Genomic DNA, 24,545 nt, shown 5'->3' on the forward strand with positions numbered 1-24,545 from the left:
ATTGTTATTTTACTGCTGCTCTTTAATTATTTGTTAACTTTTATTTCTTATTTTTTAAAGTATTTTTCTTAAAACTGCATTGTTAGTTAAAGGCTTGTAAGTAAGCATTTCACTGTAAGGTCTACCTGTTGTATTCGGAGCATGGGATTTGATTTGACACACACACACACGCGCGCGTAGGCCTAATCTGCAGGGGTTTTTGCAGTGAGAAACATGCAGGGAGGTATTTTTCAAACATCTACTTAGGCACATTAAAACATTTACGGATGTGAAAATATCACAGCCCCCCCCCCAAACTACTTCCCTCGGCTATAGGTGCAAGTGCTCTTGTTGACACCATACATTGGTTGACGCAGAAAACCTTCTGTGTGTAGGTTAGTCATCCCTGTATGTAAGCACAACTGAACAATAAAAACTGATCAAATTATTTACTCTTTTATTTTCTCTGCAGGAGATTTTTGGTCAAGAACAGCTAGTCAGGTCTCATGCCGCATTAAAAACAAATGGGAACCTCGAAATCTCGGACTTCCGACTTCAGTGTATTCAAGACAACTGGGGAAAAAACTAGCTTTGACAGGAAAAATTTGTTTTGAACGGTCATTTGCTCTGTTTGCTTCCATTTGGTTCTTAAACGGTAAACGTAAACGGTTTCCGTTACAAGATGTAATGAATACACCCCAGGTTTGATGAGTACATTTTGTGGTCAGTTACAGGCTGCAAAAGCCCATGGTGCTCCCCACCTTCTTTATCTGTGATATTCCAAGAAGACTTTCTCTTGACTGTAAGCTCTGTGCTGTGCTTTACCGTGGAGGGGTTGAGCTCCCAACTTCCAAGTTAAATGTATTCTTATATCTTGTGTCAAGGGCGCAATTTTGGTTTAAGAAGTGTATGGGGGGGGGTTGCTTCCGCATGGTCCTAAAGCACAACATTGCCTCATTTTGTATCACATTCCAATGATAAAACTGGGGGGGAACAAAAGTGCAATTTCAGAATGTGTTATATTTTTACATAACAGGATTGCTACTGTGGACATTTCAGTGCCTAATGCAAAGCAACCATGTTCAATATTTACATTTTATTGCCTTGCCTAATCTACACATAACAGGAGATTGCCATGTAAGGCCCTGAGAGCCATAGTTATAGCCTTCTTGGTCAGGCAAGTCTCAGACCCCTTACATTGTGTTTCACACTGAGCTTAGACCAAGCAATGTTGCCTAAACCAAGATGTGGAAGAAGTCACCGAGGTTCACTGTAGCTTCTAGAGGAAGCTTGGTGGTGATGGGCTTATGAGTTTTGTTGAAACAGAGACAAATGAGAAGAGAACACCATGCAGGGGAGAGAGAAACATGCCATGTTCTTGAAAGTGATGGATGGTGTGTGTGTGTGTTTGTTTTATGCGTTTGAGTGTGTGTACACTACTGTATACAGTTTGCAAGAGAAAGAGAGAGATGGCATTTGGACAAAGATAAAGAAACGGTTGCAAGTTACAGCAACCACCTTCAACAGGAAATGATGACTTCCTGTTGCTAAGCGATAGCACGGCTCTCTCGTATAGCCTCTCATCCACTAGACACAGCAGACAACACACAGCCACACACACTCAGTCATACAGTCTCACCAAAGACGGGCATTTGGCTGTCCGTCCACCCCAACCATGATGACAAGCCAGGATGGGATCTCCAGAACGGAAGACGACCTACTACAACCTCCCGATCAGGCAAGTACCCAACGTTGTCATGTAGAAAATAAGTGACTTTAATGTGTTCATATTTGTAATACGCAACAAAATAAATCCAAAGCATTGGCCCATCTTATTAGAAAGGGTTTATATTGCGTGTTTGGCACTATGTTTATCATCAGGCTCATGTGTGTGTGTTTAGAGTTTGATGTCCTCTTAGATAAAAGTTTGGGAGGATGGTTCTCTACGGATGCTGAGGTCAAATTGGTTTGCAAAACTTTATTTCCCGCATCAGTTAAGTTTTGAGTGACTTCAAAATACCTTTTGTATTGAGAAGAAATGTGTCATGATCATTGATGTTTTAATAACACTTTAATTATCGTTAATGTACTCGTTGTGTAAGCATTAAATCAAATCAAATCAAATCAAATTTATTTACATAGCCCTTCGTACATCAGCTGATATCTCAAAGTGCTGTACAGAAACCCAGCCTAAAACCCCAAACAGCAAGCAATGCAGGTGTAGAAGCACAGTGGCTAGGAAAAACTCCCTAGAAAGGCCAAAACCTAGGAAGAAACCTAGAGAGGAACCAGGCTATGTGGGGTGGCCAGTCCTCTTCTGGCTGTGCCGGGTGGAGATTATAACAAAACATGGTCAAGATGTTCAAATGTTCATAAATGACCAGCATGGTCGAATAATAATAAGGCAGAACAGTTGAAACTGGAGCAGCAGCACAGTCAGGTGGACTGGGGACAGCAAGGAGTCATCATGTCAGGTATTCCTGGGGCATGGTCCTAGGGCTCAGGTCCTCCGAGAGAGAGAAAGAAAGAGAGAATTAGAGAGAGCATATGTGGGATGGCCAGTCCTCTTCTGGCTGTGCCGGGTGGAGATTATAACAGAACATGGCCAAGATGTTCAAATGTTCATAAATGACCAGCATGGTCGAATAATATTAAGGCAGAACAGTTGAAACTGGAGCAGCAGCACAGCCAGGTGGACTGGGGACAGCAAGGAGTCATCATGTCAGGTAGTCCTGGGGCATGGTCCTAGGGCTCAGGTCCTCCGAGAGAGAGAAGGAGAGAATTAGAGAACGCACACCTAGATTCACACAGGACACCGAATAGGACAGGAGAAGTACTCCAGATATAACAAACTGACCCTAGCCCCCCGACATATAAACTACTACTGCAGCATAAATACTGGAGGCTGAGACAGGAGGGGTCAGGAGACACTGTGGCCCATTCCGAGGACACCCCCGGACAGGGCCAAACAGGAAGGATATAACCCCACCCACTTTGCCAAAGCACAGCCCCCACACCACTAGAGGGATATCTTCAACCACCAACTTACCATCCTGAGACAAGGCTGAGTATAGCCCACAAAGACCTCCGCCACGGCACAACCCAAGGGGGGGGGGCGCCAACCCAGACAGGATGACCACATCAGTGACTCAACCCACTCAGGTGACGCACCCCCTCCAGGGACGGCATGAGAGAGCCCCAGTAAGCCAGTGACTCAGCCCCTGTAATAGGGTTAGAGGCAGAGAATCCCAGTGGAAAGAGGGGAACCGGCCAGGCAGAGACAGCAAGGGCGGTTCGTTGCTCCAGAACCTTTCCGTTCACCCTCCCACTCCTGGGCCAGACTACACTCAATCATATGACCCACTGAAGAGATGAGTCTTCAGTAGAGACTTAAAGGTTGAGACCGAGTTTGCGTCTCTGACATGGGTAGGCAGACCGTTCCATAAAAATGGAGCTCTATAGGAGAAAGCCCTGCCTCCAGCTGTTTGCTTAGAAATTCTGTCTGCATTACATGCAGTCCATTTGGTATTTCTAGATAAGATGTGACCATGAATCATACTTTGGTACTACTCGGTACTACATGAGGTCAGATGATACTGTATGGAGAGGGATGTGTTTTCACTTTTCATAAAAGAACCACAGACAAGACATCCATAGTTTTAATACCTATGTGTGTGTGTGTGTGTGTGTGTGTGTGTGTGGGTGTGTGTGTGTGTGTTCATGTTTTATGTGCATAATTTTTTATCCAATCCTAAATTTGTGTACAGAAACTGGAGTAGTGTAGTTTCTTTATCGCCTTCAATGAGGAAGTCCCTGCCAGAATCGATGCCTATCTGACTTGTGTCACCCTGACTATGCATGGGATTGTTTCACATTAAAACTCAGACATTTCTCAAGCTCCCCACTATTGCATAATTGCTATGTCCCAGCAGGTACATTTGGCCTATCTATGGTGTGCATTTCTAGGATAAGTATAGGGCCAGGGGTTTCTTGACCACCAGTGGCTAAACTGTGTTGTTTCCCTTCCACATTTGCCTCCATACAGACTCGTGGCTCAACTTGGAACAGACAGAGACAGGTAGAGTGAGAAGAGCCTCTATTTTAAATATGCACAAAATATGAATGCTATATTGCGATACATGCTTCCCACAACCAAGGTTTCCTGTATTACGGTATTGTGTGTAACCAATACAGGAACCTCTGTCTCTCAGAGCTCCCCTGCCCGTAGACTGGGGATGACCAGGAAAGAGAAGGACACGAGGGTAGGTCCAGCATCTTTTCTCTCCACATAGGGACACGGGTGGTTAATCAGTATGAGCTAAAGCCTCGTGCTGCAATGAATATCATACTCAATGATGTTGTGTCTTGATTGTATTTGCCATTATCAAATAAACTATTAAGTAAGTTTGTACACCATCACTTTATGAACTCTGAGTTCAGCATTTCCTGAATACAGCACACACAGTAGATAACAGGATCGATGTACTTTCAGGACTTTAAAGAGAATGAGAACCCAGAAGAGAATGAGAAAAGACATAAGGAGCAAGAGGTATCATCGCTGCCACTTACAGGAATTGTGCTCGTTTTCATTGGCTTTTTCTCTACAGCAGGCTGCATTAGTAGTCCTTTTAGAGTCCCTATTGAAGGTTCATGTTTGTCCATCTTCTCTCTCTTACTCCCACATCATCTCCCTCCCAGCTCAAGTCGCTGTATAAAGAGCTGCTGTACACTATCACCCACAAGCTGGGGAAGCCAGCCTCGGCAGAGGTCTTCACTGACAACCAGCTGCACCAATACATCCGAGAGGTGATAATCTAAACGAACAAACTCAGCTAACCCTATAATGTACTAACCCTCTCATTTACATGACATCTAACCACACTCTCGCTGTCCTCAACCTCTCACAGACCAAATGCTGTGCTCTGATTATTTCATTGTCCCAATACTAATACCTTGTTGCTATCAAACTACCCCTCCCCCTTTAGGCTTTCTCTATGGCAGTGGATGAACACCAGAGTCTGACAGAGAGGGTCCAGAACACAGAGGTGAGTTAGCAGAGGAGTTTCAAAGGTCTATGAGAAGCCATTTGACCCAGCAGTATTTACCTATACAGTATCTAAGGGGGATTTTGTCTAATGCAAGAGTCCACCTATTATTTTTCTCAGTTCTTGAGTCTTGTCCACAGCCTCCAGTCTACTGTCTGATGGCCACTGTGAAGGAAGCCAAGGGCATCCTGGGAAAAGACGTCAGTGGTACGTCATCCTCACCTCAGATCTGTGAACACAATTCATTTCACTTAGGTTTAGAGTGAACTATTTTGATTATCTGGAGTTGGCAAGAGATTTCTCTATTTTGGTTGGTCCCTTTAGGAACTACAGATCTAGCAGAAGTTTTACTATTGTGGCATGCAAATCCAACTATAGCTGACCTCCAGTGGGTTGTGTTATGTTGTCCCCAGGTTTCAGTGACCCATACTGCTTACTGACCATCTTGGAGGATGAGAAGGAGAGCAGGACACGGCGGTCCAGACCTAAACCCCGTAAAGCCGTGGTGAAGGACGCCGTCTCAGACGAGAAGGTTTACACGACAGACACAAAGAAACAGACCCTCAACCCCATCTGGAACCAGACCTTCATACTGTGCGTGAAGGAACATTTACATAGAACATAGAACCTATAAATATAACAAATCTATGAGTTTACTTTACATAGGGTGCCTTGAAATAGCCTGGTCCCTTGAACATCCTGACAAAGTGAACACTGAAGCTTCTCCATGTGGTGTCTCTCATGGAGATTGTAAACATATTTCTTCCCCTGGGCTGGTAGGGAGTTTGAAGACACTGCAGTGGCCAGCTTCCACATTGAGATGTGGTGAGTTTCCAGTAAACCACTGTTCTGTTAGGTTGAAGTAAAAGAAACTCAATCTGTTACTTCATATTCATTCTGAACAATCTCTCTCTCATAGGGACAAGGATGAGGAGTTGTCTCTGGCACAGAAGCTAGAGGAGATCCGAACCAATTTCCATGGACTGAGGAGGTAGAGCTTGCATACACACATGCACTCGCTCGCTCACACACACACACACACACACACACACACACACACACACACACACACACACACACACACACACACACACACACACACACACACACACACACACACACACACTCACACACACACACATTATCCCAATGTTGATTGTTTCTGATCACATTCAGGATGATCAAAGATGCTAAGAAGGAGAAAGGCCAGGATGATTACTTGGGAAGCATTGTGCTGAGACTGGAGGTAAAGCAGTTCCAAAACACACATGCTCCCCCACCCTGATGCTCACCAAGCAACACTCCTAATGTGTGTGTGTGTGTGTGTGTGTGTGTGTGTGTGTGTGTGTGTGTGCGTGCGTGTGCGCGTGCGTGTGTGTGTGTGTGTGTGCGTGTGTGCGTGTCTGTGTGTGTGCGTGTCTGCGTGTGTGCGTGTGTGCGTATGTGAAGGACCTGCATTGTACAGAGGATAACTGGTATGTTCTGGAGCCGAGGACAGAGACTTATCCAGATCGGGGCCAGTGTCATCTGCAGCTCAAATTCATCCATAAAGAGGTATGGAGCTCAAGTCCCTCTACAGCTCTCTAGTGGCAAATTATGTTTAATAATAAAGCAAAATTGGTCAACATAATGAACACACCAAACCAAAATTGTCAATCTACACATCTAGTCAGACGGATGAGAGAAACACCCAAGGAGCAGGGTGGTCTTTCTCTTACAGTAACTGTGATTTATATGATTTTTTTTTTAAACAATGTTTTATTAACAGTCAGTAATAGTTGTAATAGTTGTTGTTCTATAGTAAGCTCAGGTTATCACTTGTAGTCTGCTGTACAATTGTATTTTATTGTATGCGAAGAAAGAAACAGATCGATTATAGTGTTTGTTTGTCTGTGACAGAGAGACGGGACATTGAGTGCTGGCCGTAGTGCCTACGTCAACTACTGTGGGATCCTACTGCAGTTTGTCCAGTCACACATCTCTAAGCAGCAGGTAATCAATGTTCAGTTCCAACATTTGACAGTCATACATACATACAGCCTGTACATCTAGTGGTTCATCTGTGAAGGTAACACACCTGCCTCAGGGTAGTGTTCCATGGAAGGGGGAGTTGTGTGGGGAGGGACAGACCCTGTTGGACCTCTACGCCACTCAGTGTAACCTCTCACCTTTCCTGCAGGACCTGGCGTAAGTAGGCTACCACACACTCAAAACACATACACACATCTACACTCGTTTACATGTTCAAATTGACACTATCTGTTTTATAGGAAGTGGATGGCCTACAGCAAACTATACCAGAGTTTAGAGGTGGACTCCTCAGTGCTGCTCCAGCAGCTGACCAGTATAGAGTACCACTGGCACCAGCAGGATCTGCCCTACCAACAGGTAAGACAGGCTTTACTTTGCTTTGTTTGCATATTATATACTGTGTATATCATTTACTAAGGAAATAAACACGAACATATGTGTTCAGAAACAGGAGCTAGGGGACTCTCTCCGTGGTTTCCTGCAGTACGGACTGTGTCTCGTGGCCAAATACAGAGACATCTTTCCCCCAACGCAGGACGCTACCCCTCGCTTACACAGACTGCTCAGGTACCCTGCTGTATGTGTGTGTTTTGTATTTGTATTTATTATGGATCCCCATTAGCTGCTGCCTTCCTGGGGTCCATCACAATTAAGGCAGTTGTACAATTTAAAAAAACATTACAATACATTCATAACAGATTTCACAACACACTAAGTGTGTGCCTTCAGGCCCCTACTCCACTACCACATCTCTACAACACAAAATCCATGTTATCATGTGTGTGTATGCATGTGTCCGTGTCTATGTTGGTGTGGCTTCACAGTCTGCGCTGTTCCATTAGGTGTATTTTTATCTGTTTTTTAAAATCTGATTCTACTGCTTGCATCAGTTACCTGATGTGGAATAGAGTTCCATGTAGTCAGGGATCTATGTAGTACTGTTCACCTCCCACTGTCTCTTCTGGACTTGGGGATTGTGAAGAGACTCTGGTGTCATGTCTTGTGGGTCATGCATGGGTGTCTGAGCTGTGTGCTAGTCATTTAAACAGACAGCTATGTGCTTTCAACATGTCAATACCTCTCACAAATACAAGTAGTGATGAAGTCAATCTCTCCTCTACTTTGAGCCAGGAGAGATTGACATCCATATTATTCATGTTTTTCTCTCTGTGTACATCCAATGGCCAGCCGTGCTGCTCTGTTCTGAACCAATTGCAGTTTTCCTAAGTCCCTCTTTGTGGCAGCTGACCACACGACTGAACAGTAGTCCAGGTGCAACAAAACTAGGGCCTGTAGGACCTTCCTTGTTGATAGTGCTGTTAAGAAGGCAGAGCAGCGCTTTATTATGGACAGACTTCTCCCCATCTTAGCTACTGTTGTATCAATATGTTTTGACCATGACAGTTTACAATCCAGGGTAACTCCAAGCAGTTTAGTCACCTCAACTTGCTCAATTTCCACATTATTTATTACAAGACTTTGTTGAGGTTTAGGGTTTAGTGAATTATTTGTCCCAAGTACAATGTTTTTAGTTTTTGAAATATTTAGGACTAACTTATTCCTTCCTGCCCATTCTGAAACTGACTGTGACTGTTTTAATAAACACATTATATATGGAACAATTCCTGATTCTACCTGGATTTGGTTGGAGAGGCTTCCATTAAAGAACACCCTCTGTGTTCTGTTAGACTGGTAACTCTTTATCCACAACATAGCAGGGGGTGTGTTGGTTCTGTTTTTCTGTGCTCCGTTTTATTTACTTACCAAATAAGGAACACTCAAAATGTGCACTTATAAATCATAACAGTTTGAATCAAAATACAGCTGTAGACTGAAGTCAAAGATCAAACATCACATATACAACTGATGCCTCTCATGAGATCTGCCCCATAAGAAAAGTCCAAGTTGATTTTATCATGCTTGTAGTCAACCCCCTGTGATGTCACTGCATACGTCATTACCTACTACTCCTCAGACCAAGCCCATGCATACACGGCTATACTAACTGGCAAGAGATACAATAGCTCCAGTGTTTTCTAAGGCCTCAGCAGTAAATGTCCACTCCCCCAAGTTGATTTATAGAGGTATGTCTGACTAGCCTCTTATCTCTTCTACTCCCCTGCAGGGCTCTTTGTTTGTCTTTGAAATGCTTTCTCACAGACCCCATTTCTTTATAAGAGGCAGAGACTTAAAAAAGACTGTGGAACAATTCTAAAACCCTACAATGCATATATATAAGGTTAATCTGTAGTCTAGGATCCTATAAATGTAGAGGAGGAGGGGTCCCATAGCCCCTCCCCTTCTATTAATACAACATAAGCATAATCAATTATTATAATACATCAAACATTTGGTGCAGCCCCTATCATGACCCCAATTTGACCCATCAGGTGTAAAGCCATAACACATACGTTTTTCCGACAGCAGACTATGATCGATAATGTCAAAAGCCGCACTGAAGTCTAACAAAACAGACCCCACAATATTTGTTTTATCAATTTCTCTCAGCCAATCATCAGTCATTTGTGTAAGTGCTGTGCTTGTTGAATGTCCTTCGCGTGCTGAAAGTCTGTTGTCAATTTGTTTACTGTAAAATGTGCGTGCGTGCGCGTGTGTGTGTGCGTCGTATATTATGTGTTTATTAAAACAGAGCTAATGAACAACCTGCGTGTTGTTTTGTTCTAGGATCCTGTCTCAGGTCTGTAAGACGCAGGCCTTTCAGAAGCTGAACGCAGCTCAGTTTGACCTACATGACGAGGTCAATGGGGCTGTGCACGTAAGTACACATAGAAAGACTACTATGATGTGTACAGTTAATACTGTGAACGATCCACAGAGCTATGACTCTGTAAGACTAAACGTCCTTGTTTGCCTCAGTCTGGTACACAGGAGTGGTTCGCCATAAAGAAAGGGCTACACCAGCCCATGACCAAGGTAGGCTACAGACAAAGGAAGAGAGACCCCCTCCCACATATCAATTTCAAAGCACATCATGCACTTCTTTACACACTTTCCCTTTACACACATTCTGTAACTTTATCTCTCTCCCCCCCCCTATTTCCCTCTTCCCAGGACCTGACAGAGACCGTGAGTGCTCTCTCTAGGCTGATAGGTGAAGTACAGCAGGACATCAAGCACAACAAGGACAGCTGGAATAGAGTGTTTGTCAGGTAAGAGACAGACAACCATAAAGAATATAAGTATGGTGGGAGGTGTCATTGTCTGTCTTCAGTACGAAGAAGGTCTGGTTGTTTGACATACGAATGGACTTGAAAGGGCTTGTTTCTTTCTCTCTCTCTCTCTCTCTCTCTCTCTCTCTCTCTCTCTCTCTCTCTCTGTAGTGCTGTGCAGGTGGATGTGTTCACTGTAGTCTACCAAAAGCTGGACTTCCTGGTAAGTGGAGTCCAGAGTTTTTTACTCTCTACCTCTCTCTCTCCTCTGTATAACTCACACCTTTCCCCCTCTCTCTCCTGTAGCTGGCGGGGGAGGTGAGAGACACTCTAAGCCTGTTGGAGGGTGAGATGGAGCAGAATCTAGCCAATAGCCTGTTCCCTCTCTACCTAAGTCTACAGGTCATCCACAAAGACAAGGCCTTCCTACAGAAAAGGTCAGAGATTACTCCCTTATGCTACATACTCAGTAGTACACACTACTTACACACTACTCCCTTACACATACTCAGTACTTCACACTACTCCACTATATAATAGAGCTAAGGCTGTTGTGTTGTTTCAGGGGTAAACTGTTGGAGCTGACTAACTTCCATGAGGGCTTCCGTGAGGCGCTTCCCTATTGGTTGAACAAGGCCTTCAGCACCACTCAGGACAGGGTGGAGAGAGCTGTACAGGTGGACCAGGTAACATACTGTTATAACACAACACCTAGAATAGAATGGAATTCCACCCACTCCTCAGTCAAAACTACCATTATCCCGCCCATTCTCCCTCCAGCAGAGGCGGGACTTCAGCCCCTTCGCCAGGTTAAATACACACACCTGCAGGCAATTAGTGGCAGCCTGACAAACCTCCAGTTGATACCTTTCGGTGTTGGTAGTAGTTCAGTAGGTTATACCTTTTACCTGTTGATGCATTTATTGAAAATAAATCATCTGTACCATCCTGTCATCCCTGCTATTACATTCTATGATTAAAATAGGCTATAGCCTTTTGGACTGTTCTCCATCTCTCTGTGTGTTCTTACCGACACAATTTCCACGGTAGCCCATACCAACATCAGCAATACAACCTATACAGTTATATTATTCAATTGAATAATATAATAAAGTAGAATAGATACCAGCTACAATATTCACTGTACACCTTAAAGTTGCACTCCAGTCTCCTTTTTCACCTGATATATGCAACAAAGGGCACATCTCGATAGGTGGTCGAGGTATCCTCGTGATTTGGCACAAGTGGGAGGATTGGACTTTCCTATTTTGTTCTCTATTGCTCCTCTACTTTTCCCTCCAAGCAAGGGAGGAGACCGATGACATCAGAGGGCACCATCAGACCAACTCCCTGAATGGCCTACATCTTGAAGTTTGCAACAAGCAAAAAAAGCACTATTTTCCTCAAAACATATTTGTCTACATTACTGTATTTATACATGGGATATTTTTTTTCAACAGGAAAAGTTTAAAAAAATGTCTGGAGTGCGTCTTTTAAAGCCAGGTAAGATACTTACTCACTCCCTCCCTCTCTCCCCCAAGCTCCAGCCTCTGCAGTCTGGCCCGGTGCCCATAAAACACAGCTCGTCGGCAGTAGACCTGGTGACCTGTGTCCAGCCCATCTGTCAGCTGTGGGAGCAGCTCTCCTGGCCAGACCCTGAGGAGGCCTTCATGCTCATGGTCAAACTCACTGAGGTACTGCATCATAAACATGCATTGTCATGCAAGTACACATAGTATCTCATCATAAGTGGACAAGGACATGCTCTAGCGTACATTATCATACACACATTTACTATTGTTGGCATACACGTTTTTTGCTCATTTTTCGTGTGTGTGCGCGGTGTTCATTCAGGACGTGTGCAAGATTGTGATGAACTACTGTCGTATCCTGAAGGAGCGGGTCAGGGAGCTGTCTGAGAACTCAGACCCCGGCAGGGCTGTCAACATGGTGAGGGGAAGAACACTCCTCCCTCTATCCACTTCCACTTTCATTTATTTTCCTTTCTCTCTTTCTACTTGTGTCCATCTCGATCACAATCTTTGTGTGTCTATCTCCTCTTCTCTCAACTACATTTAAGTGAATCATGTTCATGGCCATCTCTCTGTGTCTCTCCCTCTTTCACCCCCCCCCCCCCACCCACCCCCCCCCCCCCAGCTGTGCGTAGTAGTGAATGACTTGGAACACCTGAGGTCAGTGCTGATCCGCCTGCCCCAGCAACTGAACTGGGCAGGGCTTCGAGAACGTACCCTTCACGTGATAGGGGACCCTCAGTTCCACAACGTGCTCCCCTCACAGCTGCTGCATGCACAGGGGGTCCTCAACAAAGAGATACGCTCTGCCTTAGAGACCGTTGGACGGAAGGTACTTTCTAGGGAGTTTTTCCTAGCCACTGTGCTTCTACACCTGCATTGCTGGCTGTTTGGGGTTTTAGGCTGGGTTTCTGTACAGCACTTTGAGATATCAGCTGATGTACGAAGGGCTATATAAATACATTTGATTTGAAGGTAGGGGCGTAGGAGAGAGGGGGGGGGTTCAATGGAGGAGAGTCAAAAGAGACCTAGACCAGGGCTGCGTTCAGTACGTTTTTACGTTCTGGAACGTTCAATTGAACGGAAACGGTGCTGTACTGAATGACTAAAACGGGGAGGGTGTGGGTTGGGGAACGCTGTCAGCATGGCCACTTCCCTTTAAATACATCACTCAATGCTTCAAGCCACACCACGCCACACCCACCAAACGGGAGCAAAACATACCTCAAAGTCTGTTTAAGAACTTACAAGAACATTTTGGGGAAACGTGTCGTTCAGTACAAACCGTTCCGCAACGTAGCAAACGTTCAGGTGAACTGAACGCACCTCAACTCACATTTCGAATTCAATCTTGGCCTCTAGCATTTCTTAATGAACCAAATCTAAAACAAGGCCAAACCAGGAAGTTCAGCCGCCCTTTATGACCCAAACGCTTCAGAAATTGGCCTATAGTCACCTTCATTAATATAGTTTATAGTTATTGAAGTAGCTCTCTCGCTCTCTCCAGCTGAATTCAGACATTGCGATGTACGTCCGCAGCATGTCTACTCGATGCAGAATCCCCTCCAAGTCCACGGAAGAAGTAAGAAACTGCCGTCAGCCATTTCCGATTCAGCAATACTGAATTTATAGACAAACATTTCCTTGACTTATGAAAAGCATATTACTGTAACTGACACGAACTGTTCCATGTGTCCCCTACCGTAGGCTGTGGTTCCCCTGATAAAATATCTGGAGAGAGAACTGCAGTACATGAATGAGAACCTAGTCCAAGAGAACTTCAACAGGTACAGGTACACACACCTGTAGCGCCGATCACACACTCTTTCTGGTTCAACTGGTGCTGAACATGTATCACCCTCTTTGTTCCAGCATGCCTGTATGAATATCTTAGAGTAGTAGTTGCCAAGCCTTTCAAATATTCTCGTCATCTCCACTCTTCCTTCCTTCCCCAGTCTGTTGACTCCGTTGTGGACTAACTCCATAAGGACCTTATACCAGGTAGCTACACAGCAGAAGCAGGAGGATGGACTCATGGTGTTCTGTCAACGACTGCAATTCACACTCCAGGTTAGTTAAGTACTGAGTACACACTCCAGGTTAGTATGGTACTGGGTACACACTCCAGGTTAGTATGGTACTGGGTACACACTCCAGGTTAGTTAAGTACTGAGTACACACTCCAGGTTAGTATGGTACTGAGTACACACTCCAGGTTAGTATGGTACTGGGTACACAATCCAGGTTAGTATAGTACTGAGTACAAACTCCAGGTTAGTATAGTACTGAGTACAAACTCCATGTTAGTATGGTACTGAGTACACACTCCAGGTTAGTATGGTACTGGGTACACACTCCAGGTTAGTTAAGTACTGAGTACACACTCCAGGTTAGTATGGTACAGAGTACACACTCCAGGTTAGTATGGTACTGAGTACACACTCCAGGTTAGTATGGTACTGGGTACACACTCCAGGTTAGTTAAGTACTGAGTACACACTCCAGGTTAGTATGGTACTGGGTACACACTCCAGGTTAGTATGGTACTGGGCACACACTCCAGGTTAGTTAAGTACAGAGTACACACTCCAGGTTAGTATGGTACTGAGTACACACTCCAGATTAATACATTATTCTTAAATACAAACTTCAGAACATTTCTGACTGTGTGTTGCAGTGTCTGGAGCAGTGTTTTCATGCTGAGGGGAATGGACTGCCACTGGATACTCTTCACGTTGACAGCTACAAGGTGAGTTCATGTTGGTTACATTTCACATTATATTGTTAGAAACATATATGGTTCTATAAGGACATGTAGAAACATGAAATGGGGGGGGGACCTTGGGTTATAAACACTATACAATAACTCTCTTTCCTCTCTCTACTCATTCATTGAGATTCTGAAAGCTCACCTGACACACAACTCTCTCAACTGCCAGCAGCTCATAGAGAAATTCCTGGATAGAAAAGTATGGGAGCAGGTAAGATACTATTTTATTTGTGTTGTATAACAGTAAAAAGCATTGCCATAGAGAATACATTGAATCTGTGTTTGTGTAACAGAAGGTTTACAGTGGAGAGAAGTACGGCGCAGTCACACTCCTAGCATCCTACAGGAGGTCTGACCATAGACTTAGAGTGGAAGTGTTGAATGCAGCTAACCTCCTACCTATGGACTCCAATGGTAATTGGTTTCCTCTCCTCATCTCCTTCTATTCAGGTCTACTAGACAGGTCTTCTTACAGATCAGATATGTCTCCTGTCTCTCTCCAGGTTCCAGTGATCCGTTTGTCCAGTTGCGTCTGGAGCCTGGTCATGTGTTTTCTGAGGTGGAGCCTCGCACCACCCAGATCAAGAACTGTGACCTCAACCCCCTGTTCGACGAGGCCTTCGAGTTGTAAGCACTAGCTCCAACTGCTGCCCTTCCGTCGCTACACTGGTGGCAGCGGATAATCCAAGTCTCTCAGATCTTTTCCACTTTAACCTTGCCTCCTACTCATCCCTGTCCTTAGGACCCATACAAGTGATTATCTCTCATTCTCCTCTTCTTCTTTATGTACTCCCTCTGTCAGTCTGGTGTCAGTGGAACAGTGCCAGGCTGCGGGGGCGTGTCTGGTGGTGACAGTGTTGGACTATGACACCCTGACAACAGACGACTTCGAGGGGGAGGCCTTCCTGGCTCTGAAGGCAGTGCCGGGGGTCGGAGGGGGATCAGGGGACAGACAGGGGCACCAGCCAGACCCCTCCCCAGCCCAGATACGCCTGCCGCTCATGCACCCCAAACCAAACGGTATGATTTGGAATTCAATTCGGTGAAAATTAAACACAAAGGTGTATGATACTGAAGTGTGTGTGTTCTCTCCAGATGACAGTATCCTGAAGCTGTTGGAGTCGAGGAAAGGAGAGAGGGAGGCTCAGCTGTTTGTGAAGAAACGCAGACAGAGAGAGAAACAGTCACAGGAGGGGAAACAATAACACACAGCTTCATCCAAAAATATACATTTGTTTTATTTTTTTATACCAAAACACACAAAATGAATCACTGTTGGTGGATGCAGTAGAACAAGGTGTGAACTTTGTGCCAGGTCTATGTATAGTAGTGATCGTGTCTTTTCACTGGTTATCAACACACCCCTGCTGTTTCCAAAGCCTGACACCTGGTGTAGTCAGTGCATGTAGCAAGCATGATATACAAGAACTATGTATATTTGACATGAGTTTGACATACTGTGAAATATCAAAATGCTTACAAATGTAAATTATGCCCCAAAAACATTATACATAGATTTTTATAAAAAGAAAAGGCTGGCATTTGAGTTCACGTGAAGCGCCTTGTTATTAAATGAAAAATCGGCATAATTCAGACTACACAATTGAATAGTACATTTTTCTTGATTGTGTTAACCGGAAAGATGGGAGCATGTTAACAAAGAATAATAATATTAGACTGCAAACCTGAGTCAGTCACACACAGAAACTATCTGTAAGCAACACAGACCGAGTCAGTCACACACAGAAACTATCTGTAAGCAACACAGACCGAGTCAGTCACACACAGAAACTATCTGTAAGCAACACAGACCGAGTCAGTCACACACAGAAACTATCTGTAAGCAACACAGACCGAGTCAGTCACACACAGAAACTATCTGTAAGCAACACAGACCGAGTCAGTCACACACAGAAACTATCTGTAAGCAACACAGACCGAGTCAGTCACGCACAGAAACTATCTGTAAGCAACACAGACCGAGTCAGTCACGCACAGAAACTATCTGTAAGCAACACAGACCGAGTCAGTCACGCACAGAAACTATCTGTAAGCAACACAGACCGAGTCAGTCACGCACAGAAACTGTAACAAACAGACTGCTGCGTCCAAATAGTTTAACATGGCTTTCCTTCCTTAATCTGCAATTTCTATGTAGGCTTCCACCATATGTCCTTCCTGTAGTTTCAGATCAGTGTGAAGGAGACGAGGAGAGGAAGCCTTTTTATACTATTGAGATGCAGCCCTATTCTTCCTCGGACTATAAGTCTCCTTAGCAAAACAATAATAACTAATGTTAAAAACTAAAACCTTGTACTCCTTCAAATGGTGGCCCACTTAGGCTGCATCATGAGATGGCTGTCTGGATCATGCATGCCTTTAACAACTGAGTCAGATTTGTGGTTTAGCTTGTAATGGTTAAAGCCAGGTCTGTGGTTAAAGCTGATCCTGAATCATTTCTTATGGACGGGTAGTGCATGTAAAAAAAAAAATCTGATCTTGAATCAGTGACTATATGGACCGGAGGCTGGTCTTTGGGCTGGTCTTTGAGTGAGGATACCATATCTATATATGGGATATAGATAGTGGAGTTCGGTCAGGATAACTGATCTAGGTTCTGTTCTGGGCAAAGGGGGCACTCTGTAGAGCTGGTGCAGCTGTCACACAGTAGACCATGTCCACAGGGCAGCGAGACCGATCCCTGCTCTCCACACGTCACACAAGATTGACACTGCTTTCTATACACCACCTGGATAAGGGGAAGGAAGAGGGGGAGAGGAGAGGTAAAAGAAATGTCTGCTGGTTAGTTGGTGCTGGTTAGTCTGTGTGTATGCGAGTTTGCATGTGTATACTGCAAATATCAGTGTGTGTCTCATTTACCTGTTCCACAGTGTGTAGACATGTACAGAGCTGGGCCTGCAAACTGAGGACAGACTCTAGAGGCAGTCTGTGGAGCAGCTGGAGCTGGTGGAGGCCCAAGTGAGGGTTCTCTCCTGTCCTCATGCTCTCCAGCGCCTCCTGGAGAAGGGAGGTTCGTCTCTTTGCCGCCTCCTCAGCCTGCCTGGCCCGCTCTGCTTCAAGAGCTGACCGACCGGCCGAGCCACGAGACTCCTCTGCATCAGACTTCAACACCGCCCACGACTGGAGTGAGAGCGGGATGTAGAGTAGGGGAGGGTGATGAGTGAAAAGAGGGAGAGAGCAACAGAGGGAGAAAAGGGGAAGGAAGAGAAGGAAAATGTTTTAGTCTGAACCATCTGTTGGTTTATTTGTGTACACTAACATGCGCACACACACACACAAACCCACACCTACTCCCACTTCTCGTACCTGTGCTGTATGTCTCCAGGTGTGGTCCCAGTGTTTCAGTAGTCTGTTAGCATCGTCTAGTTCCTGTCGGACCCGGACTGTCTCCATGCTCTGGCCCATGGTGGGTAGCAGGGCCGGGGGCGTACCGGGAGAACCCTGGCCTGATGGGTGCTCCCAGATACTACTGCTCATACCATTCAGACCTGCAATACAGGAGACATGGAACACATGAGACATGTACTTAGCTGAGGTGTCTTTGGAATGTATGGGAGAATTAAAGAATTATACACATTTTAAAACCCTCTAATTTTGTAGGATTTGGGCAGAAAAATACATTATCTAAAAAGATATCCACAAACCTAAAGAGCTATGCGATGGCCCCAAGAAGCTGCTTTCTGATTTGCTGGGCTGCGATAGATGGGAGGAGAAGAATGGCGATTGGTGGGCTCTGATTGGTGGAGAGGGCGAGGGGGAGCTGAAAGGGGCAGAGCTGCAGAGGGTTCCTGGAATGTTGACAGGAGCAGAACTCTGGAGCTGATTTCCTCCTGCAACATCAATCAATAATTTAATTAATCAATCAATCATGAAATTCCACTCAGGCGTGTGCGTGTGTCTTGGCTCCATACTCACCCAGCATGGCTCTGGGAAGAGCTGAGCTGCTGTCCAGACTTCTTTGCAGGGCAGACATACCAAAGTCATTCAGGTCCAGGTCATCCAGAGCTGACTCTATACAACACATTATCAACCAAAACATCAGTCTGTCAGATCTGTCCCACAGCAATCAAGTGGCAATATTCTTCAGCGATATCCCATGTAATTGCCCCTCAGGGATAAATAATGTTTTTTTTTAATTGAATGGAATGTTAGGAAGTGAACTACAACAGTTAGCTACTTTTACAAATGGCTAGCTCCTCTAAGAGTAATAGGAGTTTAAAAAGTCTACTGTGCCTGTGTGACTGACTCACCCACTACAGACTCGACGGTGTCGCTGGTGGGATAGAAGGGCAGTGCGTTGGCATTCATGCCCGGGAAGAGGCCTGGTGCTGGGGCTCCATGGTGGTGGTGGCCCTGGTGGAGGGGCCCAGGAGGGGCAGGGCTGGGAGGGGTGGCTGCCAGGCTGGAGGGAACACTGGAGGACAGACTCAGAGGACTACCCACTGGGAGGAACACCAGCAGGTCCTAGAGAGAGCGAGAAGGGTGGTGGTGGTATCTTCTATACAGACTAGTGTAGATATAGTACAATAAGCAATGTTGCCTAATAGTTTCTGCATTCAACAATGTGATATTACTGCCTTACAGAGACATCAAGACAATGAATGACAAGCTGGCTGAAGCAGCAACAGACACCCAAGCCAATAATGTGTAATTATCAAAATGAAAGGAGGACCAAGGCACTCTTCATATAATTAATTAAAATGCCTTTATTTGTATGGCATGTTCAATAGAAACAAAGTTTTAGAAATCAGACGCGTTTCGGCTGCATGGCCTTCGTCAGGGAGGACAAAGAAAAAAATACAATGTCCTCTTTTGAACAGCTTTTCAATTAGCCCTAATTGGAAGAGGGAGTGGTTACACAATTGATTGGACACACCTAGTAAGCAGTAATATACACATTAAAAAGTGAAATACAGTAGCTATGTTATCATAAAAATACAACTCCAAGCTAGAAGTATCAGAACACTTAGAAAGGTAGTTTTAACCTTAAATATGACTGGGAGAAGTGTCAAGAATAAGAAAGCAATATATTCCATGGTACACTAGAACACAGAAAAACATGAACAACAACAGTCTAAACATAGCTGAAGGTAATTGAGCAAAATGTCCACTAGATGACAGCAAATGGACCCATCACGACCCAACAGGAAGGGTGAGAAATCCATATCTTCATTTAAACCAGGGTATTTAGTGGACTGTAGTGTGTAAATCCATATCTTCATTTAAACCAGGGTATTTAGTGGACTGTAGTGTGTAAATCCATATCTTCATTTAAACCAGGGTATTTAGTGGACTGTAGTGTGTAAATCCATATCTTCATTTAAACCAGGGTATTTAGTGGACTGTAGTGTGTAAATCCATATCTTCATTTAAACCAGGGTATTTAGTGGACTGTAGTGTGTAAATCCATATCTTCATTTAAACCAGGGTATTTAGTGGACTGTAGTGTGTAAATCCATATCTTCATTTAAACCAGGGTATTTAGTGGACTGTAGTGTGTAAATCCATATCTTCATTTAAACCAGGGTATTTAGTGGACTGTAGTGTGTAAATCCATATCTTCATTTAAACCAGGGTATTTAGTGGACTGTAGTGTGTAAATCCATATCTTCATTTAAACCAGGGTATTTAGTGGACTGTAGTGTGTAAATCCATATCTTCATTTAAACCAGGGTATTTAGTGGACTGTAGTGTGTAAATCCATATCTTCATTTAAACCAGGGTATTTAGTGGACTGTAGTGTGTAAATCCATATCTTCATTTAAACCAGGGTATTTAGTGGACTGTAGTGTGTAAATCCATATCTTCATTTAAACCAGGGTATTTAGTGGACTGTAGTGTGTAAATCCATATCTTCATTTAAACCAGGGTATTTAGTGGACTGTAGTGTGTAAATCCATATCTTCATTTAAACCAGGGTATTTAGTGGACTGTAGTGTGTAAATCCATATCTTCATTTAAACCAGGGTATTTAGTGGACTGTAGTGTGTAAATCCATATCTTCATTTAAACCAGGGTATTTAGTGGACTGTAGTGTGTAAATCCAAAAACTTCATGTTTTGCGGTGTTCTAGTGTACCATGGAATATATTGCTTTCTTATTCTTGACACTTCTCCCAGTCATATTTAAGGTTAAAACTACCTTTCTAAGTGTTCTGATACTTCTAGCTTGGAGTTGTATTTTTATGATAACAGCTACAGTATTTCACTTTTTAATGTGTATAGTACTGCTTACTAGGTGTGTCCAATCAATTGTGTAACCACTCCCTCTTCCAATTAGGGCTAATTGAAAAGCTGTTCAAAAGAGGACATTGTATTATTTCTTTGTCCTCCCTGACGAAGGCCATGCAGCCGAAACGCGTCTGATTTCTAAAACTTTGTTTCTATTGAACACGCCATACAAATAAAGGCATTTTAATGAATTATATGAAGAGTGCCTTGGTCCTCCTTTCTTTTTGATGACCAAAATCACCCCTTTTACCAGAGAGCACCTTCTGTCTACCAAAATGTACTATTGTGTACCTTAGTAGCGCTTCCCTTCCTCCTCTTTCTAATGTGTAATTATAGTTCGAAGCTGGTTGATTTTGACAACAATAAAAAGGTACCTGTTTGCTGTGATGAGACGCCATTTCTCTGTTGCGCTGGTCCATGGTAAAACTCTTCTGTTTGGCATGGTCTTCCCTCTCGTACCCCGGTGCCCTACCATACCCCCCTTCCCCAGCCCAGGGGGAGAGGGGTTCGCCTCCCCCACACACGTCCTCACACAACGACAGCACCCTTCCTAACAGGCCCTGTTCTGCCACACACACCCCCCCTGATGGGGAGAACGGACCTCCAGACAGAGACCCAGATCTTCCACCTCGGCCCCCAGGGCTGGAGCATCCTTCCTGGGCAGGGTGAGGGTCTTGGGGTCCTGGGGGGAGAGGTGGGGAGCTGGGGGTCTGAAACGAGGGTTCTTCACTGATAGGGGGCTCTAGGGGACAGGAGGAGAAAGAGTAGATCAGTTACTTACTTGCTAACTATCATTTTACAACACGATTTTGCTAACTTTCATTTTACAACACGATTAGGGTGTTGAGACACTTACTGTTGTCAAGGTGTGCAAAGGCACAGAAGGGGCCCCGGGGGCAGCTGCCACACTGCTGCATATCATTACACTTCGTGGACTTATAGATCTGGAGAGGCACATCAGACAAAACACACCGTCAGTTAATATAGTGTTCTAATTTGTGTTAAGCAAATGTGGCTAACTCGAACTTTGGCACAAATCTGCCAATGATATAAACGGATGACGTGGTTATAATTTGAGACAAGGAGCATGTTTCTGAAGTTAGGACGGACCGCATCACGTACCTCAGGGTGAAACTGCTGCTCTGTGCGTGTGTGGCAGTACTGGCATCCCTCTGCCACCTCACACTTACTGGGATCTCCCCACTCCTCACTGTGCTTCACCGCTGGGCACGGCAGCGCTCTGGAGAGGGAGAGAGACCCCACACACTTTAGTGTTGTTTTTGGGACACAAGTAAAAAATATATATATATTTTTAAACAGGTCATATGACCTGTGTGTGTGTCAAATGGATGTGTGCATGTTTTGTACCTGTATTTGTGTTTGTGTGGACTACGCCGCCTGTCTTTGCTATTGTGGTAGTACGGACAGGCGTAACCTTGGCGACACAGACGAGGAGGCTTTTTACACAGGTCTGTCTTGTAGTGGGACAACACATAGGTGTTATCTACAGAGAGAGAAAGGGAGAGAAATGTAGTAGCATTGGAATCATGGCCTTCACATGGAACAGCCATTGATCAGTTAAAGGATGTGCATGTGTATGTGTATATTCGTACCCTGCCAACGCGGTTCCTCACTCAGGATCTTCTCAATGAGGGCGGTACTGGCCGCCAGCCCCGACTGGCCCTCCCCCCCTCCTCCCTCAGCAGCCCCCGACCCCCCCTGAGACTCCATCACCTGCACCTCCCTGGAGAGGGGAAGAGGGGCGGACATGGCAACGAGACCCGTTAGAAAGTGGAACAATGAAACAGAAATCTCTGGCTTTGGGTCATTAAACTAAACCTTAATTTGAAGACGAACAGAAGATGTGTCTCTGCTGCACTGTATACTCCTGTACCTGACGTCGTAGACGGGACATCGTAGGTCATGTGATCCGTGTGCAAAGGCGCAGTGGGAGCCGTTCTTACTGCAGTGGCCCTTCCCGTCCGTCTCGTGGATACAGGAGCCCGTCTTATAGTACCTCAGGTGGTACCGCCGCTCTGTGTCGCCCGCCGTACGATGCAGGTACGGACATCTGGAAATCACAAATTGGGAAAACAAACTACACGTCTTGCTGGGTCATGTGATACTGTCTCAGAGCCACAGTCTTCCGCATTAGCGTTCCCCTTGTGTGTGTTAATAGGCTGAGTGTGTGAAAGTGATAATGTGTCAGCACTTCTCCTGATCTGCCTGAGGCATGGCCCAGAGGGGGGAGGGGTGCTGGTTTCAGCTGCAAATCACAGCAGTCAACAACAATCACCTCAGCTATTCAACTGAATGGGTACACCTCATTGATAAACAGTACCCTCAATCTGAAAAGAAAACTCAATCTCAGATTCTTAGGTGCTTTATTATGCAATGCAGAGCATGTTCTGTGTATCTTTAGGATGCAACTCATCACACCGATTGTCAGTCTGCACAGTACGGGGCCGTTTGTTCACTTGGTGTCTGCGTGGTGTGTTATAGGGACCACCCGCTGTTGGCTATTGACGGTCATAATTTCCGCCCGTTTCTACATGTACAATCGGTTTGCAAATTACTGCCAGCACTCTGATCAGAGGTGCAAAGTACTCTCAGCCGAGCAAATCCTACCAGTATGTCCATGCCTTTAATGTGGGAACTCAAGAATTGACCCAATAGGGCAGATTTGAGACCCCCCAAAAACATTGGTTTTAGTGCACCATAAAATAGTGAAGAAAACAAGTGTCTGTCTACTGTACCAATAGATAAAATCAAAAATCTTTCTCTTCCTCTCTCACACACACTTACTCATCCCCGTCAGAGCAGGTGCCTGTGCCCTCGTCGTATTTGGTGCAGTAGACGTCTGGACTGTAGTTGAAGGTTCCGTCCCGCCTGCGGATGGGCCTGCGGCGCCGCTGGTTCAGAAAGTGCCAGTGGAAGCAGGCAAAGGGCCGGTGCTGGGTACACTTGTGCTGCACAAACAGAGGACACTGTTCTGTCCTGAACTCCTTCAGATACCTGCATAGGGGGGACAGAGCGGGAAAGAGAGGAAATGGGTAGAGATATAGGAGTAGGACATTAGTGCATGTGGTATATTTAATACCAAAAAAATAACAATAGCAAGCTGCACGTCTTAGTTATCACAACTTTTCACCTATGTTGCAGATGTAAACATGCCCCCTCAGACTCCCTCTCAAAAACACACTGATGCATAAAGACAACTTATGAAAGTAAAGACGTACACATAAAGACAACAATTAAAGTGTCTTACACTGTAATTTGACCGCATATTATCATATCCTGACACAAAATACCCCCAAACAGTCCAGGGCTACTGTACAAATCCAAACCACGCCAACTCAGTCAACAGTAGGCCTCTCACTTATATTGCCTAACTAGAATTGGTACACACTAATGCAGACCAGAGATAGCTGGTAAAAAATACTTAAAATCAAACCCGACAGGAGCAATTTAACTAATTATCCTAACGTCAGTGGTTTTTGGGTGTGTTTATACACGTGAGGTTGTGTGGTCTACGTACGTGTAGTGTTGAGGCTTCTCAGGCTGTACGTGCAGGACGTTGGCGGGAGACGTCGTGCCACCTGCGGGCGAGGAGGATGAGGAGGAAGAAGGTCCACCGGAGGTCGTAGCCCCCGACGAGGACGGGGGCTTTGTGTGTGTTTTCGACATGTTTTCCTCTTTGAAGCTTTTGTACCAGCGTTCTGTTTCCAGTGTGCGACAAAGTCCGCATTCTTTACCGATGCGCGCTT

General features: G+C 44.9%; 2 protein-coding genes across 3 annotated transcripts; one reads left to right on the plus strand and one right to left on the minus strand.

The window, feature by feature from the left end:
- Positions 1-1,571: 1,571 nt before the first annotated feature.
- LOC139376643 (protein unc-13 homolog D-like) lies at positions 1,572-16,123 on the plus strand. Of its 2 annotated transcripts, none has more exons than XM_071119458.1 (34): positions 1,572-1,717; positions 4,025-4,057; positions 4,191-4,241; positions 4,472-4,528; positions 4,678-4,785; positions 4,965-5,024; positions 5,165-5,231; positions 5,438-5,618; positions 5,805-5,849; positions 5,944-6,015; positions 6,201-6,270; positions 6,474-6,578; positions 6,924-7,016; positions 7,093-7,211; positions 7,295-7,412; positions 7,501-7,622; positions 9,741-9,831; positions 9,933-9,989; positions 10,128-10,225; positions 10,397-10,448; positions 10,532-10,662; positions 10,791-10,911; positions 11,767-11,919; positions 12,080-12,175; positions 12,383-12,589; positions 13,265-13,339; positions 13,465-13,544; positions 13,713-13,827; positions 14,435-14,506; positions 14,655-14,738; positions 14,821-14,941; positions 15,031-15,154; positions 15,330-15,547; positions 15,623-16,123. In XM_071119458.1, exons 1-34 carry the CDS (start codon positions 1,655-1,657, stop codon positions 15,730-15,732), a joined length of 3,369 nt encoding a protein of 1,122 aa, XP_070975559.1. In that variant the 5' UTR covers positions 1,572-1,654; the 3' UTR covers positions 15,733-16,123. The 2 variants fall into 2 exon arrangements, with proteins under 2 accessions (XP_070975559.1, XP_070975560.1); XM_071119459.1 differs by having other exon boundaries at positions 1,584-1,717; positions 7,111-7,211.
- Positions 15,964-24,545, minus strand: LOC139376644 (unk zinc finger). Its single transcript, XM_071119461.1, has 14 exons — positions 24,317-24,545; positions 23,584-23,793; positions 22,673-22,849; positions 22,392-22,522; positions 22,147-22,282; positions 21,901-22,018; positions 21,635-21,722; positions 21,153-21,520; positions 18,799-19,012; positions 18,464-18,559; positions 18,193-18,378; positions 17,855-18,036; positions 17,408-17,668; positions 15,964-17,276 (listed from the first exon to the last, which is right to left on the minus strand). The coding sequence occupies exons 1-14, from the start codon at positions 24,463-24,465 to the stop codon at positions 17,124-17,126; spliced, it is 2,469 nt and encodes an 822-aa protein (XP_070975562.1). The 5' UTR covers positions 24,466-24,545; the 3' UTR covers positions 15,964-17,123.

Source organism: Oncorhynchus clarkii, chromosome 20, assembly GCF_045791955.1.
Source record: "Oncorhynchus clarkii lewisi isolate Uvic-CL-2024 chromosome 20, UVic_Ocla_1.0, whole genome shotgun sequence".
Lineage (NCBI taxonomy): Eukaryota > Metazoa > Chordata > Actinopteri > Salmoniformes > Salmonidae > Oncorhynchus > Oncorhynchus clarkii.